The sequence below is a fragment of the Pavona decussata genome, unplaced genomic scaffold (genome assembly GCF_977016875.1).
Source record: "Pavona decussata unplaced genomic scaffold, jaPavDecu1.1 SCAFFOLD_156, whole genome shotgun sequence".
NCBI lineage: Eukaryota > Metazoa > Cnidaria > Anthozoa > Scleractinia > Agariciidae > Pavona > Pavona decussata.
The window spans coordinates 2,849,000-2,869,435 of record NW_028145568.1 but is presented as its reverse complement, the minus strand read 5'-3'; the positions used below and the strand labels follow the sequence as shown (position 1 = coordinate 2,869,435).

Sequence of the window (20,436 nt, the reverse complement as noted above, 5' to 3'; positions counted from 1 at the left end):
TCCAATTGTACGTGAATTGTATAAAACAAATTCCAATGCCTGTAGAATATTTCAGTTATGACGACCGCAATGCTAGAAATATTATTTTGGTTGTAAATATCAGGACAATTCTCTTCGTATTATCTCTATTCCTCATGTGTTGAGTCAACATAATTGCTTTAAAGTTTTATTCTAAGTCTCTAGCTCAGGTAAATTATTTTGGTCATATTTCACAACATGACCCAAAATTCTAGTCCAAATGTTTTTCATTAATTGCAATGTGAGATATGCTTATCGCCTTAAATGGATGTTCTTCTAAGGGGATGGTTATAAATAATCGATAATGTGTTAATAATGGATTGTTTTAGTTAAGACCTGCCCAAAACTGATTGAAACAACTGGCACCAACGTCTCCCCGAACACCTGCCTACAAGATCAAGCCAGCGTTGTTGGCGATGAGTGCACATTTAGCTGCCAAGATGGCTATAAGTTGCCCAGTGATGAGAACACGTTATTGTGCCTGTCTACTGGAAGTTGGAATGCTTCTATAATCAACTGCGACAGTAAGTAGTTACAATTCACAGGGTTTAGCTTAGTTAAGTCAAAGATTAAAACTCTGTTAATTTTTAAGTTTTACTAACGTAGGAGAACGGTAGTGCTTTAAACAAGAAGTTCCGCTATAAAAGGGTAAGCCCCTCCTGCATTTTACACCTTTGTGGGCGTGAGATGCTAATTTCGACGCTGTTCAGTCGGTGGCAAGTTGTTGCCTCAAAAGTCCTCTGGAAAATATGCCTCAAAATATTATAATATCACGACAGCAATATAACGGATATCAAGTTCTAATATGTTTAACAAGGATTATTATGAAAACTAAGCCGATTTTATCAGTACATAAAAGCCTAAGAAAAAGGCACATGTTGTTTGTCAGTTGTTTACGCCCCGATGGTTGATTGACAACTGAAGGTTAGAATGGCCTGGCCAGGCCCCTTTTATACCGGAACTTCCTGTTTAAATCCGGTGTCAAATAAGCATGAGAGCAATATGAATAAACAATTTTTGCAAGCGCTGTTGTCCAGTTCACGTGTTTAATGCATCTGACTTTCGATCAGGAAATTTAAGGGTGGTGCCTCCTATTGCTACTGCGACTGCGTGCTGCGTATTTCGGGATTGTCTGACAAATCCTGATTTCTTAATAGGTGCCTAATAATTCAAAGGTATTTTTGCAGAAATAGATTTTAGCAAGGGCTATTGAAATCCGAAAAGAAAATTTGGAGGTAGCCACTCTCATTCTTCGGAGGTATCAAAATTAAATTTGAAAAAAAATAATGTATTGTTATGTATGTTAAAGCTTTTTTAGATTATTGTTGCTTAATTATATCTAAAAAACGGTGGTTATCCTAAATTTTCGTTCTGATTTTCAATAGCCCTTGGTTTTCCTGCAAAGTCATAAACTCTGCAATAATACATCTGTATTAGAAGGCATAGTCCCACATTGTGGTTTCCCCTGTTGCAAAAATAATAAAGTTTCCATGATTTTTTTTTTTTTTTTTTATCTTCTCATCTGAATTAAAACGGTACACAAAGAAGTTCTGCAAAACTAAAAAAATTCGCCATTTGGATAAAAAGTGTGTTTGTTTGTTTGTTTTTTTATTAATTTACGAAAACTCTCAAATTTGCCGCCATTTTGGCTCACACTTAATTCAGCCTTCTTTTGTTCTTTTCGGAGCTGTAATATAGATTAGGGAACACGCTACTTCAACTTCGTCTTAGCTGTCTTAACTCTCTTCAGCCAATGACATTGCAGATATAACACGAAGACTGACCAGCACTCACCATTTTCCTTTCACTTCGTTTGGACCACTCTAGCGCTGGTTTTTGAATCTATTTTACATGACGTCCGTCGTCCTTCCTGGTCAGCGGTACCGGTTCAACACAAAAATATACCGAGTTTTTTTAAAAAATGTAAACAATAACGTTTCCTGCAAATCGAAACATTTTTTCGCAATAACAATAATAATAATAATAATAATAATAATGCACGGGCACTTTACCTCTTCATTCCCTTTCTTTACTCAAGTGCATAAATGATTATTGGTACCACAGAACCATCAGTGAAACAAAAAAAAAAACAGTACAAAACAGTACTTGCAGTAGAGACTAGACTTAGAGGCTGTCAGTGATCTGAGTAAATGCGAGCTCCTGGAAGGAACAAGTTCTATTTATTAAAGGGTTGGCTATATACTTGTTATTCGTAGTTTACAGGGTATACGTCTAAACCTTGACACATCAAAGATAACTTTAGTTTATTCAGCGGATAAGTCGATAACCAGTGGAAAGAATGCACTAGTTGGAGTACATATTCATCCACGGATAGTAATTTATCCAATGGAAAAAGGTATTCGCTCTCTTCGACTGCGGCTAGATTAATACTAAAGGATACCGATGCTTGCCAAGTTTTGGGAAGAATTCGTATCCCTTAAATAAAAATGTGCCAAATAATGAGAAGGTTTTAACCGTTTCTGTCAACTTTCCATAACAGGAGTGAGCTGCCCAAATCTCACTGCCCCTACTAATGGCAAAATCATCCCAGACACCTGCAAAACCGTTGGGAACTATTTCCAAGAGTCATGTTATTATTACTGCAATAGTGGCTATACGATATCAGGAGTATCGCAGAAACGATGCCTAAGCAGTGGCCAATGGGACAGTCAAGAGGAGCCAACATGCCAACAAGGTAAATTCCTCTCAATTACAGCACTTTCCTCGATGCTGCCTTGTTTCCTCTTTAGCAATAATTTGTCCAAATTTTAAAAATGCCATCAATTTGATATCAATTGCTTCATTCAATAGGCCTGGAAATATATAATATGAATAATATGATAACTTAATAGAGGGAGCTTTGTTTACATTTCTCACCTCATTAGCACCTAAGTATAAACTGCAATGCTTAAGCTACAAAGACATGCACTCCGCATATCGTAGGAGCTTAAAAAATGCTCCACACTGGGTTAAATAATTTGGAACAATGGACCATCAACCCTATCTTGACAGGGATTCGACTACTAATGTTTGACTGAGAGGCTAACTTAGGATTTCGGAATATCTCTGTTTTTAACTTGCTATAATCAATTTTCAAGGTGAAATTCATGATTTTCATATCATTTTCTTTCTTGTTTTTCCCATTTTGAGTACTTTTTGGTCGGTTTTGGTAGTTTATGAGGTTTTGGGGGAAAATCAAGAAATCCAAGATGATGGATCCAAGATGGCCGCCATTTTGAGATCCTCACGTAATTCCCGTCATTTGACCAAATCACTTGCTGCTCTGGAAATCAAAGGCGACAACTTTAATCGTACTATGAGTCCTCCCAGTCTCATTTTCTTAGCTCTCATACTTGTGAAGTAATGAGGGTAAGCGTATCCGCCTGCCCCAGAAGACAAAGAAGCTACTGACCTCGGTCGAGAAATTTTAACATAACACCCGACTATTAATCACCACCTAAAATTAAGTGACATATATTTTGCTGGTAGTTAACTGTTTGATATTACATAGATATATATCCTATTGGGGAAAAACGAAAACAATGATGTAGCAAAGATTCTCTTATATCAGTCAAAAGCGTCTGCATGGCTATGGGGCTGCTGTTGCCACCTCTTTGACAATTGCGCTTGATTCTAATATTATTTCTCTGTCGATTCAATGTATGATTACAAGGGGGCAAGTTTTATGTTCACGACCTTTGCTCCACCTTTCACTTCAAGGAATGAATTTGACTGGAAGGGAAGCTGTTAAAAATTAATTTACTTTATGCCAATGACAACAGTATCAACAGTATAACACGCCGCTCACTTAAAAATGCGGTATTTAAAAATAAAAATGAAAACTTAATCTTATTGACATATACAATTAAGAATGCAAAATAAAAAAGCCTTCATTTCATTAATATATCAATGTATATTGTACATATTGCACTTTGAATAAACCATGGACGTGTATATTCTCCTTTTATGCCTTTTTTCGATGGGATAAAATGCTAGTCTAACCCGGTACATGCACCTTGCTGTACTGTTTTCTTCTTTGCCCCTATCTGTTATCGACATGATGGAAATGCGTCACGTAGAACTCATTCGCTCTAATTAGTAACTAATTAGAACTAATTAGCTCTAATTCTCATTAAATCGACACTAACAGGGTTTAAACCTGGCGTTCGTGATTCGCTAGACTCATTAGAGAGGTTAAGAATCGCGTTTACGGCAAACGGCAAATGTCAGATTCGCACTTACACTCACACTTTACACTTTTTTATTATTATTTTCAATACGTTTTGAAAATATTTTTTCGCGTTTATGTTTTCTTGAAAAAACGAGTTCATGATGAGAAAAGTGCAAAACAATTCTGGCCTTTCGTGCTCAGTAACGCAAAACTACTTAATTTTATTGAGAAACTGAAAACAGTGAGTGGCAAATAGAGGATAAACATGGTCACGTGGTCATTTCCGCCGTTTGCCGTTCGCCGTAAGCGAAGTTCCTAATGTCTATTCTCTAGACTTCACCTTTTTGCATCCCGGAACAATTCTGCTTTCACAAACATTTCAGTCAGGACTGCCTTTAAAAAAAAATCCCGCTATTAACTAATTTTGAAATTTCTTTTTAGTTTTTGCTAATCCTTGGATCACGTGCCCAAGTAGCGTGTCTGTCAACCTTTCTCCCGGCGCCAATACGGCTGATGTCTCTGCTTTACTCGGGGACCCTCAATCCAATCAACCGGCAGAGAGAATAAAAATCACACCGGAGCGATACAACACCAATAAAACCTTCCCATCGGGAGAAACGAGTTTGACGTATACGGCGACGAATCCAAATGGGGTTACAGCACAGTGTCAAGTAACCATTTATGTTAAAGGTATTTAGTTTTTATTTATTTATTTATTTATTTATTTATTTATTTATTTATTTATTTATTTATTTATTTTTTGGAGGGGGGGGGGGGAATTGTATTTAACACAATGGCGTTGCAAATAGCAGAATCAGCAAAGTTACTTGTACCGCAAAATATTGAATTACTAACACTTACATACTTTACACAATAACACGGTCACTACGTCTTTTTGGTCCATAACGAATAGACAAGTGCATTTGAATTGTAATCCAGGTTATTGGTGCGATAGTTAAATGATGTGTGTATATACTGTCATAAATTGCTTTATAATTTGTTTCGTTTCGCTGCCAATGCTTCTTGCTGATCGAAATATTTTGCGTAATCAAGGGCAGCCTACGGGGGTAAGTCAATGCAAGTGCAAGGCGGAAGATTGATCGGGGTCGCTAAATGGACGCGAACTGTAATAGAGAAATATCTAAAGTCATTTTGACCTGCTAACGGACTTGCTTCCTCCTTGCTGAACGAACTTTGGCATATGTTTGGTCGGTGGCGAAGACCGTGTTTGGTTTTATTCAAAGATTTTATGCAAATACTATCAAAGGAAGCTACTGTCAAGTGTTAACTTTTACAACGTACCTTTAATACAAACCGAAGGTATAATATAGGTGAAGGGAATTAAAACACCAATCATATATCATATATCACCTAGTATCTTTGAAAACCATTTTAGGGTCGATTCCTTTGGTGCACCTTGTCACGGCTTTGATGGGAATTAAAGACGACCAAAGCCAGATTTTCGTCAAGTCACAAAATATACCAAATTACAAAATCAATTTTTTTTTAATGTTTAAATGAATGAACATTTGAGACTTCATGAGTATGGCCACAGATTATTGGTGACCCGGTAGTTTACAAAATGGCCCTCCACAAAAATAGAAAACACAAACAATAACAATATCAAAAGAAATACAGACAGAATAATTCTTAAAATATATTTCATACTTAAATGTTCTTTTGAGCCGGAATTTTCGTCGAACATCTTTCTTTGCAAATTCATAAGGTAACATGTATATAATGGAATGTTCCCGGGTGATATCCCGGTCAGTTGCTCAAGAACCGTACAACGCTGGAGCGGAAGGCTCATAGGCTTCAGTTGTTTCAGCTCTTAACGGTAACCGAGTCATTTTCTAACAGAGGCCCCGGCTTATGTTGTATCTCGGTCTTTGCTTCAACCAAATTATTAGCATAAGAGGAGACATAAGACAGATAGTCACAAAGATATATTGTGTGAAACATGTAGAGTTTCTTGGAGCAGATTATGTCATCAATCAGAAGCCAGGCTAACGCGTTTCATGAAAATAGTTTTTCATTTTGTCTAAGTCCCTGAAAACAAATCTTACGCTGGCCGGCCAGCTGAAAGCAATTTCTGTTCGCGTAGAACAGTTTTTTGCTGTCTTTGTAGTTTTAACTGAGGTTAAAGCCATATTATCCTTTTTTGACCAGGCTTGTTAAATATTAGCCTCGTTCTTGTTTCGACAATAGCCAATATCCAACCATCTTGACCTTACGCTTGGTCAATATAGCATCATATACATGTATAAACCTAGCTAGGGCATTAATCCCCGTTTCAGCTACTTGACCTTTATTTATTATCATGAATTTGCACTTTGAACCTGGTAGCTCATTCGGGTGGTCCTAACTACCTATTGGGGTGCGTTTCTCAAACTCCCGAGATTTCGGGTAATTTTTGTTTTGGATTAGCGTTAATCGTTTTCCTCCTTTCTTTTGGTGTTTATGTGTTTTAGATTATTTTTTTGTTTTTTGTTTTTTTGTTTGTTTGTTTGCTTTTGTTTTTGTCTTACTAACAACAGATAAGGAAGCACCTAAAGTGTCAAGCTGTCCTTATGAGGGAGTATTCGTGACAACAACACAAAACTCCCAAACGGTTACCTGGATACCACCTACGTTTACCGACAACGTCGGAGTCACCAACGTTGAAGCTACAAAGAATCCCGGTGACACGTTTGATACAGGTTCAACCAATGTCAGGTATACGGCCAAGGATGCTGATAATAATCAAGCAGAATGTGAATTCAAAGTTAATGTTAAAAGTAAGTGTCTGTTCTTATTCTACTCAAAAGGTCATTCATTAAATGGCGTTGGTCTCGTTAAAATGCTAAATACCTTCCCGATCGAGTAAGTTCAAAATTTCACAATCGAACTTCTTAGCATTTCTTTTAAACGGGTGTTACTTAAAATTGTTCCAAATCGATTTTCATCAATTATAATAAACTATTTTGTAAACAAACATTGCTTTCATATAAGAAACGATCAGTGATTGTTGTTTATCCTACGGTTTTAATTAATGTGATCGGTCACTTAAGATAAGTGATTGAAACCGTTCTCATTCACCGCCAAAATTTTAAATATTGTTGGACGGTAGAGAAATCTAGAAATTCAACATAACAGATGAAAGATAGCGACTGTACAGAAAAAATGACGTAATTGACGTGAGGTCATCGTTGTACCTTGTGGACCTCACGGGAAACAGCTTCGGACACGTACTATATTCTTTCGAAGCTTCCTTGTCATAGCATTAATTGGCTTGACGTTAGGTAGGAGGAAGCATTCAACTGAAGGCAAGGTTGAACAGAATAAACTGGTTTTTTTTTGTGTTTTTTTTTTTTTTATATTTGTTTTATTTTTGTTTTTTGCTGCACTCAAAGAGGAGCTCGTTTTGATCCAGGTCGTCAGAGCAGAAGTTTAGCAATTTCATCATGTCGTCTACCACACTTATTTTGTAATTTTGTATTAACAGAACTGCAATGCGATTTACCACCTGATCCCGAAAATGGTAACTTTACGTGCACTGATTTTAACGGAAACAAATTTTGCCAATTAACCTGCAATTCAAATAAGAAGATGTTCAAGTTGGGTTATTTTTTCACGTGCGATCCAACTGTTTCTGACCCAGGATATGGCGAAATTCCAGATTGCGTTGGTAAGCATTACTCTTGCTGTTGCAAAGTTTGTGATATACACTATTTGAAAAATGTGAATACCGTTGTTGTTGTTGTCATGTTGTTGTTGTCGTAGTCGTCGTCGTCGTTGCTTTTCAGTTGTTGTTATAGTACATTTTGTACTGAGTGGTTAGTATCACTATAAGCCAGCGCTTACAGCTGATTTAGGTGGGCTGGTCGGGAGATGCTAATGTCGTTGGAGATAATGATCTTAGGGTAAGCGAGGCGCTCACAAATGGCAAAATAAAAAAACACCACGCAGAGAAGCTGTATTGAACAGTTTTCAAATGTTGCCTGTTTACGGTGCCGTTGTTGTTGTTGTTTAATCGATGCGGTTGATAATGATAATGATTGTTATGAACTATCATGCATATGGTCTGAATTTTCCCCTTATTGATGTCTTTGGTGAGAATCCTACTTTGGTTCTATAATCTTGAGACCACACCATCAAAACCGATTGGTTATTATTATCTCATCAATATCCTCCTTATTAATTTCCTAGATTTCAAAAGCCCAGAGAACGACGACTCTTGTAGCACTACCTATGTTAAACAGGGATTTATAGGTTTTGCTACACCGGAAAACATTTGTGGTGAGTACACTGGCTTGTATGAAAACCGATATATTTCGGCTCATTTGTATACCAACGCTTATTTTAGCAAAGTCTCAAGGATAACAAGTAATTTGTCGAATGTCAGGATACAGTTTTCTTTGCTTTGGTGCACTCTATCTTTCTTTGTTTTAAGAGCAATCTTATCTCCGTTGTAAGGATAAGTCTTCATTCGGTAATTCTTTCATTCACTTTCATTCATTCATTCATCCATTAATCCGTCCATTCATTCATTCATTCAGTCATTCAGTCAGTCAGTCGGTAAGTCAGCCGACTATTCAATCAGTCAGTCACTCAGTTAGTCACTCAATCAATCAATCAATCAATCAATCAATCAATCAATCAGAAAGTCAGTTATTCAGTCAGTCAATCAGTCGTCCAGTCTGTCATTTAATTGCCTAGTCAGTAAGTCACTCAGTCATTCTTTGTACGTTCGTTCGTTCCTTCGTTCACTTGCTTGCTCACGAGAACATTCATCCATTCGTTAAAGTATTTATTTATATGTATTTCTCGCCCACAGTTAAGTGCCAGAAAGGAATGTACTACGATGTGGACACAAAGACTTGTAAGAACTGTGCCATTGGCTTTGTAAGCAGCCAGGAGGGATCTTTGAGCTGTACCAAATGTCCTGACAACAGCTCGACTTTGGTAGAAGGATCGAAAACCTGCACCGGTAATTTTCGTTAGACTTTTGTCCTGAGGCCCTTGGGAACATTTTTAGCCTCCAGAATTTTAATTTAATACCTCCAGGGGCACTGTGCAATTTTTCGTACTAACTGACCCCATTTACCACCACCCCTACCACCACGAATGTATCGTGGCTGGATGTTCCTTTGAAAATCCAGTTATGAAACATACATGTATGGCACAGTTTAGGCCCAAACAAGGTACAATGTTTATGACAAAGCCCGATTAAATAAAACGTTACGTTCTGTTAGAATAGCAGGGATCTAGACTTTGTCCTGAGGCCCTTGGGAACATTTGTAGCCTCCAGAATTTTAATTTATTTAATAATACCTCCAGGGGCACTGTGCAATTTTTCGTACTAACTGACCCCATTTACCACCACCCCTACCCCCCTCCCCACCCCTTGAGCGATCACCTTCCTCTCTCTCTCCAAGCAAGTGTATGAATGAATATAAAAAAAAAATGAGCATGGGAAAGCGTGCTGTGAGTTACTTCTAACCTTTTTTACGGTTTCTTGCAAAATTCTTAGCTCTCGTGTTTCTTTCGCACATAGCCCAATGTTTTAAAGGTCAGTTCTCTACCTCGGGATTTGATATCCCTGCGAACCTTTCGCCATGTCAGGCTTGCCCAATAAGCTCTTTCCAAAGCCAAACTGGCCAGAAGACTTGCGAGAAATGCCCCAATGGAACCACCACCATTTCTACAGGATCAACGTCTTCTCTTTCCTGTGGAGGTAAGCTTGCCACTTGTGTTATTATTGTCGCTGTTATTTAGTAAGCCTCACAGGATCAGAGCATTTACTGCGTTTACTCCAAGTTGAAATTCAAGGAATATAAACTGTAACTGTTATAAAAGTTCATTTTTTGTAAGAATCGTTAACGAATGAAGCGATTTCCCTGACCGGTTCGTCGGGGCCACAAATGTTACAATTTTTAAAGGTGATTTAGGATCGTTTTTGAATATATTGTAGTATTTATACATATTTTATAATATTTCTTCACTCTTTAATTTTGTTCTTTTTTGTATAATTGTAAACATGAGATTTTTTTTAATTCAATTGAATATTTTTAGCTTTTTCTTTAGGGATTTTTTTTTTACATAGTGCAAACCTCCTAAACTCCCTTTCGAAGCATTCTTTGATTTACATTTTTATTGCAATGGTCACAGGTTTAAACCTAAAGCTTAGTTTTGCAAATTATATAAAAGAACTAGTTCGGTGGCGTCTTACCATGTTTAGCCATTAAGGCAATGAGAATGAGACTTGGAGAGTATATATTATGTCCAAAACTGTTTCCTTTGTCCATGAAATTGATTGATGACGTCATTTCAAGTGACAACCAAGTCATTTGCTATTCACAACCGCCATCTTGAATTTCTCGATATCTCTAAGACCGTAAAAATTCGTCCAAATTAGTTTTAAGGTTCACGAAAACCAAGGAATCGAAAACGTGTAAATATGTAAAAGTTAAAAGAATAAACTTTAAATTTCTCATAAAGAGGCACAAAAATCCAAATTTGGGGAAAAAATAGGTACTCAAACTCCTGCTGCCATGGCATCAAGCGAAGTGACTAATTATTTCAGATTCGTAAGATTTTAAATCGCATTTTCAATTCTAGTGTGGTGCGCACGCGACTTTTTAGAGAAATTTGTATTCACTGCTGAGTCGTGTACCTTAGTTACGCCCTGTGGAGGTTAAGAAGCGAGCAGGAAAACACCCTTCAAGCGAGAGCGTTCCGTTGTTATTTGCATAACCCTGCCCCCCAATCAGATGATTGACACAACACAAAAACCCAACATTTCTTTTGCAAAACGCGCAAAATCGCGTTTGCAAAACGCGCAGCGTGATACAACGAATTTGGCTGTAAGCTGCAATCATCGTTGGATATGGGATTGATATTTATTTTGTACTGATATTTTCTGCCCTATTTCTACATCATACTCTAACCAATGAATATGTCATGCGTGTTGATTGCATAACAGTAGACAAAAACAGTTGTTGCAAAAACCCATTGTACTTTGCACGATAAACTTCTTTAAGCATCTCGCGTGTTGCCTGCAGGTTACGCAACATTCCTAGAAATTTAGAAACTATATCTTAACCCTTCCTTAGTTCTAAGTGGTCACACAAAAAAACGTTTTTAAATTACCTTTTAAGCGTAGAAACTTTCTTATCAATAGCTTCAATTTGAATTTTTCTAATACAGGAGCACCGATGATTTCGCAGTTTGGACCGAATCCTACCAACGCCACAGAAAACCAACAGACTCAGTTTGAATGCCACGGTTATGGTCTGCCGCTACCTACGTTTACCATCATGAAAACGGTTCCAGTGTCAGGTGTTGTGTGGTTTTTTTTTTGCTATTATTATTATTATTATTATTATTAGTAGTAGTAGTAGTAGTAGTAGTAGTAATAGTAGTAGTAGTAGTAGTATTTTCATATGCTTGCTCAGTTAATCTACTTTTACTGGTCTTCGCATCATGTCGTTTAGTTTCATTCTAAACCACAGACTTCTGTGAAAGAACCTAGAAAATGAAAGGCTGATCAAAGAGCCAAATATTGCGACAAGGAGACATATAGAACCCCCCTCCCCCCCCCCCCCCTCCTCTCCGGATTGTTTTTTTTTTTTTTTTTTTTAGCTTAATTTTTTCACCTTTTCACAATCAATAGAAAGTCCTTATATCACATTCTCGGACATCGGTAAAAGAATAAGGCATTCCTCTAACTTATTAAGATATTTTTTTCCAATCACTGTATGTTCTGAAAATAATAAACCCTTCGTTAATTTCAGAGGGTTTTGGTGGTCCAGTGAAGCAAGAATACATCCTTGATAAGGACGGTAATCAAGCTGGTCTTCGGTACATCATCACCAAGGTGATGGAACACGATCACGGTTCGTATGAGTGCAAGGTGGAGAACGCATTTGGTTCGGACACCAAGTACATAAAAGTTAACGTGGAATTCGACTTCAGCATCGGTTAGTAACTCTAACTCTTTTAATACCTCTCTCGGGTATTTAGCTGTTCGTATTTTTCTGGAGATGACAGACTATCTGTTAAAAAATGATTGTCCAGTATCAATCCATCAAGGACCACCAAGGTACTATTACAGACAACTAAAACTGTTTTTAGGGAAATAAAGCAGTTATCATGGCAACTTAACGGCGGTAAAAACGTCACAAAGCAACAAGGTTAATCAGCGAAACGATTGCACTGCACGTTCGTTATAAATTTGGTATATTTTGCCTTACACGTCAAAAAAGAAATGTGAAATATTTATTACTACATTTTTCAAGTTCTTTGCAATCCGTGAGTACATGATGGTAAATTGTTCGATCACTTTCTTTCTTGAACGCCGCTCCGACCACTGATTAAGTATTTAGACACTTCGGCTACGTGGTACAAGTAGGCTGTCGTACTTAAGGCCCCTAAAAGCTGTCTTTGGATTACCAAATTGAAATGATTAGAACTTGAAAAACTCGGGCGTACATTTTCAAGTTTTTCCTTTGTGCCTAAGGGAGGCTTTCCACTTGTCAGAATTGGTCCACTAAATTGGTAACTTTTTAATGGAAGTTGGTGAAAGGCTGTTGCAGTAGATATTTTTCAAATCAGCAAACTAAGGACTAGAATGTAACAAACACTCCATTCGTGAACTCACTGGTCGGATCAGTTCTGCCAAATGGAATGCGTGTATCGTGGCTGGATATTCCTTTGAAAATCCAGTTATGAAACATACATGTATGGCACAGTTTAGGCCCAAACAAGGTACAATGTTTATGACAAAGCCCGATTAAATAAAAAGTTACGTTCTGTTAGAACAGCAGGGATCTTTCAATCGAGTATAACTAAGCGACAAAATTATCAACATTTGAAGCAAGATTCATTAACTTATCAACCATTATTTGAAACTGAATCATGGGATGAACCATGGGATGTCATGGGATAACAGCCATTACACCCTTCCCAAGAAATAGCTACTTTTAAATTGTCTTCAAGTCGTTCTTAAAAAATGAAAAAAGTACGAAACAGCAATATTTCTAGGTTGCATTTACTAGAAGGATTATTCTACCAGCGATTATTAGATATGGGATCATGAAGTTATGCTATCTGTCACGTCATATCCAACGTACTCTCATGGAGTAATGCTTAAATGGGCACTGTCACGGAGATTTCTCGGGTTTTTTATATCAGAACTGCTTAAATGTTTGTCAAAGTACGTTTTCTCTAACATCAATTTACTCTAGACACTGAGAAGTGCTTTCGCCTGGAAAGAACAAACAATCATCGGTTGTTGCGATTTTTCCAAAATACACAGGAAGAACTCAGGAAAATGGCCAATTTAATTTTTGCTAAGTTGCAATCTATATGAATCCTAGCCATCCGCAGTCAAAGATAATTTACACCAGTTTCTGTACTGTACTATTAGGGTTATTTTTAACAAAACTGAACCATTACTGTAACATTTCCATTAAAACAAATCTATTTGTGGGCCATTCAGAGTAACACTATAAATAGGTGACAATTTGCCACTAAATATAGTTGTCTTGAAAGTGTGCAGCAATTTTCCCATTGTTAAAAAGTTGTCTGATCCAGAGGTTAGCCTTGATTCACGATTTTTTGTAAATTATCGTGTCGCCGTTTTAATGAGGCTCATATTTGTTGTTGTTTTTTGTTATTATTTCGTTAATTATTAATTCACTGGCTGACTAACTGACTGACTCAGTGACTGACTGACCGACGGCCGACCGACCGACCGACCAATTGATTAATTGATTGGTTGATTGATCGATTGACTGATTGATTGATTGATTGATTGATGGATTGATTGATTGAATGACTAGATATTTCGTTGTTTCAAACGTTCAGAAACATCTTGCCAGCAGCACTGAGTGCTCTTTATGTACAATTTATTGTCAGTCTGCTGCTCTTCCCATCATTTATTTATTCATTTTTATTTTCTTTAGGGAAACGTCGTCGTCGCCGTCGCCGCCGCCGTCGTTCGATCCAAGCTTAAGCAATAAAGATTACATGGATTTAACCTAGCTGATAGATAAAAATGAACAACCATGTAATTTGCTTGGAAGATAAGGTAAACAGCGTGGGAAATAAAGCCGTTTCAACGCGAATAAAAAAAAAGGTCTCTTGTTTTAGTTTCCATTAAAGCCCGTACCCCTCCCTTTGGCTACTACGCATACGTTCTGCGCATGGATGGTCCGACAGACTTGGGTTTCTTACTGGCGCTGCCAGCTAAAACAGAGATATGTTTGCGCGCTTTTTAACTACGCGGGAAGAGCAGACCTTGGCAAGGGTTATTGGAATCCGAAAAGTAGTTAGGGATAGCCACGCATATTTCACAGATAATTAAGCCTCAATTTTGGAAAAAAAAATCATACCTTGTTTTGTATTTTGGCGCTTTTTGGAATTATTGTTGCTTAATTATCTCTGAAAAAAGCGTGGCTACCCCCGATTCTCTTTTTGGATTTGAATAGCCCTTTCTAAGATCTGCTTATTTCGCATAGTCATAAACCGTGCAAAAATACTTCTGTTTTAGTAGGCACCGTCGTTAAAAGATATCCACCGTTTTTTGTCTTTTTTTTTTTAGTAACTTGTTGCCTTGTGCCAAAATTTTTCTATTAGAATTAGCATGTTTTCGCTAAGCTAACGCCTTGGCTAAAGGGAGTCAAGAACATGTTACCTAAACTTTGAAGCACGGTTTTTGCCCATTTTTCCATTTTATTTTATTTTTTTTTTTTTTTTTTGCTTTGTTTTCCACCGAAGTGCAAATTAAAACGTCATCAGCGTTCGACATAACATTTATAAAGGCTCTTAAAATTGTTCTGAAAGACAAAACAATACTATGAAAGAACAAAATGTTCAAGATGAAAACAAGAGCAATAGTTGCTCCAAATACAAAAGGGCACAAAGTTGCAGAGCAACGTCTGGACAGCCTTTAGCTACCCCCTCCTCCCATCCTCTTTAGACGTGTTTGGCATTCAAAAAAGGTAGATAGGGCAGAGAACTTAAGGTTACCGGATACCTTCGAGAGTCGTTTTTTTTGCCAAAAAAAAATTTAAAGGCCAAATTAAACATTACTAGTCTCGCTCTTCATTTTCAAAAAAAAATATTTCAAATCTTGAGGCGGGCGCGAATTATCAACAAAAACGTTTTTTCAAATGAAATTCTATCACCAGCCAGAGTGCAATAAGCCAATTAAAATGTATCAGCATCAGGGCTTCCCGTGATGTTTTTCGCGGTAAAACATCCGGAGTCGTTCATTTCATGTCGCCTCTCTTCCTTTTGTTTACGTTTGCAACTTGTGGTTTGTTCACTTATTCGCTTGTGTTCGTTTTGCGTATCCTGTATGGCGAGAAATAAGAAAGAAAAGAGTCCATGGTTGAAAACTAAGAAGAAAACTGGTCCTAAGAAAAAGAAGAAGAAAGTTTCCGATGAAGGATGGCGAAAAACTCTTGCCAAAACCGCATAAGCGCATAGCGCATAAGCCCAGGTACGATATTCAATATATCGAGTTCTTTGAGGCCCTTTCTCTCCCCACATATTGCGCTCAACGCTGGCCTCCATGTTGCGAGTGAAAATATCTCCATCAAATCTGCAAAGCAGAAAAGTTCGGATATTGAACTGCAAGCTTGCGACGGCAATTTATTCGCATGGATAATGGTATATATAAATAGTCCTTCAACGTACCCCAGTGACCGCATTTCTGCCTGCAGCTGTTCTTTCGGATCGATGGGGCTCACAGTGGAGTCCACTGCAGTTTTCCTTTTCTTCGAAGATTTTTTCTGCCCGGCATTTCGCAAGGAAATCCGAGAAATTCTGACTGGTAATAGAGCTGCAGTCACGCACTCAACTATTTTCCGGCGCGACACCAGTAATCTCAGGGGACTTAGTAGTAGGTCTCCTGTAATTCTATTGGCTTTCGACATCAGTGGCATCCACAGTATTGAAATATGGCGCAGCAAGGGCGTGAAATGTTTGTAAACCTTTAGAAGCGGGAAAAACCTACTTCGTTTTTACGCGAGTGTGCTCTCTTTAAAGTAATTTATACGGTACAAGGATTTGACGGATTGCCTTGAAATTTGGCTCGAAGATTCCCAAGACACCGAGCAAAATAAACCGTGTAAGGGATTTCCGTTTTGTAAAATTGATCTCCCGCAATGGCCGTCGTCGTAAAACGTATCGGTAAGTTTTTGATCATCAAAATTGACAGTAAAATTGCGAAGCAACCAATACGAAAATTGAAAAAACCTCACATGGTTTTGAAGATGAATGCCTTGTGATTGATATGATGCAGTAGTTTTGATTCTGCGGTCGAATTCCATACCCGATAAATTCGCTCAAAGAGACATCAGTAATTTTGGTCTTTTGGGACGTACTCTCCTTACAGCTAGAAAAAATCAAAGCGAAATAATTTTTACCAGATAGTACATTTCATTAGCTTTGTACTAATATATAGTTTATGGTTGTTGCATTTAAGACGGCGCGCGAATATTTTTTTTCGTGAAGGACACCCGCGAAGGTATCCTTAAAAAACTAAATAAATAAAAAGGCTTATTTTTCAGTTGGCTCGGTTTCCTTTGTTCTTTTCGGTTGAATATATTCAATAGCCCCTGTCAATTACTAACTGTCTGAAAAACTGGGTGCGGCTTTGGTTGTAAAAGGGGAGGGCGGGGCTGAAAACAATAGCTGAGGCGGGGGGATTATGACGAGGGGGGGGGATATATATTCCCCCCCCCCCCTCGCCATATACTGCTCGACTTATTCCCCTTAATTAGTAATCTTAAACATTTCAACGAGTTCTTAATCGTTTATTATTAAAGAAAAAAATTAACAACATAACTTTTTCTCCTAGTACTACTACTACTACGACTACTACTACTACTACTACTACTACTACTACTAGTAATTCAAAAACAGGCGCAACAACAAACTCAAACTCATCTTCTTGTTGACTACTAGTTGGAAGGGAGGTTCTTTCATCGGCGACCACTCATTCCATACTCGTACTGTCCCACTGGTAGCTTTCTTTACATTTGCAGGAATACGACCACTAATCCGTTCAGCAATGACAGTGTAAGAAGTTTTCGGTTAAAAAGACTTCATCTTAACAATCGCTCATCGTTGTTTCCACACGGAACGATAGCCGACTGCACACTATTTCCAAAATTTAACAGCAGCCGCTCAACCACGTGTAGTGTACTGAATGCAGTGATTATGCAAGAGTTACAAACATGTTTACCACGCATACTAGCAGACAAAAGCAATTGTTCATACAAATTGTTGTGTGAATAATCCAAAGTTCAGAAAACAGTTGAGAAAAACATCTTTACGGCTGAAATCTCACTGCCTAATGCTGCCATTAAAAAATGTTATGCACATATCCCCTCGTTCCAGGCCAATAACCCTTACTTAACTGGTGAGCAGTTCTAAACGAACTTGAATTGTAAAAATGTTATTATCCTACGCATTTCGTTATACTACGCGTCACGTAAAGGAAAAGAGTTACATGCTTAAGTTACATGCTGAAGTGGGGCGTGAAGCACATACGTGACATTATTATTATTATTATTATTATTATTATTATTATTATTATTATTATTGTTATTATTACTACTATTATTATTATTTATGAAAGCAGGGTTTTTAGTACAAAGGCCGATTCCTAAGGGCGTGCACACCCATAAAATGGTGAAATTAAAAGTTGTAAAAGAAATTATTTCCTATTAGAAAGGGGAGGGGTACTCCGTTATTTTTTATATGGGTTTGCCTCCCACTTTTTACTCATTACACGGAATGCCCGCAGGGCAGGCCTCGTCTAGGCTTCGGTCAGGTATCTTCTTCGTCGTAGTCACAAATCGAAAAATTAATTTATGCATTAAAATATGTCCTCCTCTAGTAGGGATGTATTGTTCTGATTATCTTCAACAAAAGCAGGCCAATCAAAATCTATTATTCGGGCACATATCACGAGAGAGGGGACCCACTCATCCTTTCCTGTGTGACGTCAAATCATTATTTGATTTATTCATTAAACCTTAATCAAATTCTACCCTCTCCCAGAAGGGATTTATTGTTCTGATTGTCTTGAACAAAAACAGCCCAATCAATATCTATGATCGCCGCGTATATCACGAGGGAGGGGATCCACTTATCTCTACTTGTGTGACGTCAAAGCAAGTCATCATTTCGAAAAGTTGTTTTTGTTCAATGGCGACCACATGTATGAATTTAAGACTCTGATCTGCCGTTTTCAGAGAGAAAAGAAACCTTTTTCAAGCAGTAAATCGAAAAAATAACTTCTAGGTAGTACTCGACAGTTGAAACGGTGGAAATTGGGAGAGTTCACAGCGAAGAATCTCCGCTTTCAAAAACAGATCGAATAATCAACGCGAAGGATTAGAGCTATAGGAGGCCAGACCAGTTCAGTGGGGTCATGACGTTATTGCAGAGTTATTTCTGGTATGATTCCTAGTAAGACAACGATAAGTATCATGCAATATATCTGAATAAAACCATTCAGACAATTATTTCAATTGCCAAGGGAGGATAGTTTTTAAATATCTGCGAAACATACAATGGGGAATAATTGGGGCTACATTAAGCATTCCGTGTTATTGCCATTAGCCGGGCATCTTGTTTTCAGACCAACCGGTGCGATTTTCCCCAGCACAACCCTAGCAATCTTTTCCTCCCCCCCCCCCCCCCCCCTCTCTAAGTCCAAAACTAATAGTGAGTGAGGTCATTTCCTTAACATAAGGTCACTACCACAAAACCTGTAAGGAAAAGGCTTATTGGAATGCATTGAGGGAAAATTTATGTTACCTTTTTCGAAATATAGTCATGAAAAGAAGGCTTTTTTCCGGCAGGTAAATGAGCTTTCTCTCGCGCATCCTACACCTCCTTCAGCGATGTCAACTGAGCTTCAAACTCTGCTTCTGTGTCGGCATCCAAAAGTCCTGTTTCAGGAATTGAAATCAAGTCAGATTAAAGTCGGGATAAAAGTATGTCACCATTTTGTAACTACGTTTTTGTCATTGGGAAGGGTTTTATGATAGTTGAAATAGTGAAACAGTCTATTTTCACAGAAGTTCGATTTCTGTTTGTAATAGTCAGTGATTCTCACCTGATTTAGCATTGGATCATCTATAATGTCACTGTTTTGCTTGCTAATTGATGATGCCTCTGACTCAATAGGACCTATCGCTGCTTGAAACTAATAATGTAATGTAAATATTCACTCACCAGCCTCCATAGTAGTACTATCCACGCGGCGTCCAAACAAGTCATCAAGGAACTCTTTTTGCACTGCCACAGGTAGAGTGCGCAGCTTCTCATTACAGTTGTCCCGGAAGTGACCAAAGCATCTAAGATGAATAGCATGATACATGTTGCGCTCCATTGCCTTAAACAGAGGCTCTTCCCCATCTGTACCGAAAACCAATACATTTTCAACTTCCCTGTTGAGACTTACGAGCTTTGAAAAGAAGTAATTGTAGGCATCATATGTTTTCTTCTTATGCATAAAGAGAGGCCCAATCAACATTGGGTGTTTGCCTGTCTAACGATCAACAACCAACAAGTTAGTGTAGGTCGTCACCGTCACGTTAAATTTTCCAAGATTAAAAGTTGGGTCGGCGGCGAAGATTCCGAAGCTGTCGGGGTGGGTGCAAAACCTTACAAGGTCTGCAAGTTGGTGGTCATAGGACATGACGCATCGTAATTCAGGGGCACAGGAAACGTCACGGACAAAAGCAGTCTTAAAATTCCCTAACTGCTGGCGTTTACATTGCTCAAGGAGTATCACTAAAGAGTCAACGTCAGACTTGTTGTCCGATGACCCCCTCCTTAGGTAATTAGCTTGGTCCCTGTTCCTCGGCAGATCAGATAGACTTGTTGCGTTCATGATCCCGCCCACCATCTCCTCGACGTGATGACATGCTGCCTTGGGTTTTTGATCCGAAACTGCAGAGTGCAGTTTCGCCACAGCACTTGGCTTAGTACGATTGTATGGATTTCCACCTTTCTTGATGATCCCATGGCAGGGTACCTGAATAGCATGTTCACAAGCGTCGAAGACGTACTGGATCAAGCACAAGTTGGGATATTCTGAAACAGATACGCCGGAAACTGAGACAGGCGCAGAAAGCAGAACTGAATCTTAAAAATATTCCAACTTGAATTAAGTGGTCAAAGCCGGACCCTGAAATTAATTCCCATTACTTAGAGAGCGGTTACTATATTAAGGACGG

At 38.1% G+C, this 20,436-nt stretch overlaps 1 protein-coding gene across 2 annotated transcripts in view; it reads left to right on the top strand.

Annotated features, from left to right (window-relative positions):
* The window catches only part of LOC146465289 (uncharacterized), a 38,939-nt gene extending 24,631 nt beyond the window's left edge, over nt 1-14,308 (top strand). For both annotated transcript variants that reach the window (XM_085128631.1, XM_085128632.1), the window contains 11 exons: nt 348-542; nt 2,519-2,713; nt 4,631-4,879; nt 6,727-6,966; nt 7,674-7,856; nt 8,378-8,467; nt 9,006-9,158; nt 9,726-9,905; nt 11,378-11,509; nt 11,965-12,150; nt 14,137-14,308. In XM_085128631.1, the coding sequence (XP_084984757.1) occupies nt 348-542; nt 2,519-2,713; nt 4,631-4,879; nt 6,727-6,966; nt 7,674-7,856; nt 8,378-8,467; nt 9,006-9,158; nt 9,726-9,905; nt 11,378-11,509; nt 11,965-12,150; nt 14,137-14,186 (1,853 nt within the window). In that variant the 3' untranslated portion in view covers nt 14,187-14,308. The remainder of the gene's footprint in view (nt 1-347; nt 543-2,518; nt 2,714-4,630; nt 4,880-6,726; nt 6,967-7,673; nt 7,857-8,377; nt 8,468-9,005; nt 9,159-9,725; nt 9,906-11,377; nt 11,510-11,964; nt 12,151-14,136) is intronic.
* Nucleotides 14,309-20,436: the final 6,128 nt, after the last annotated feature.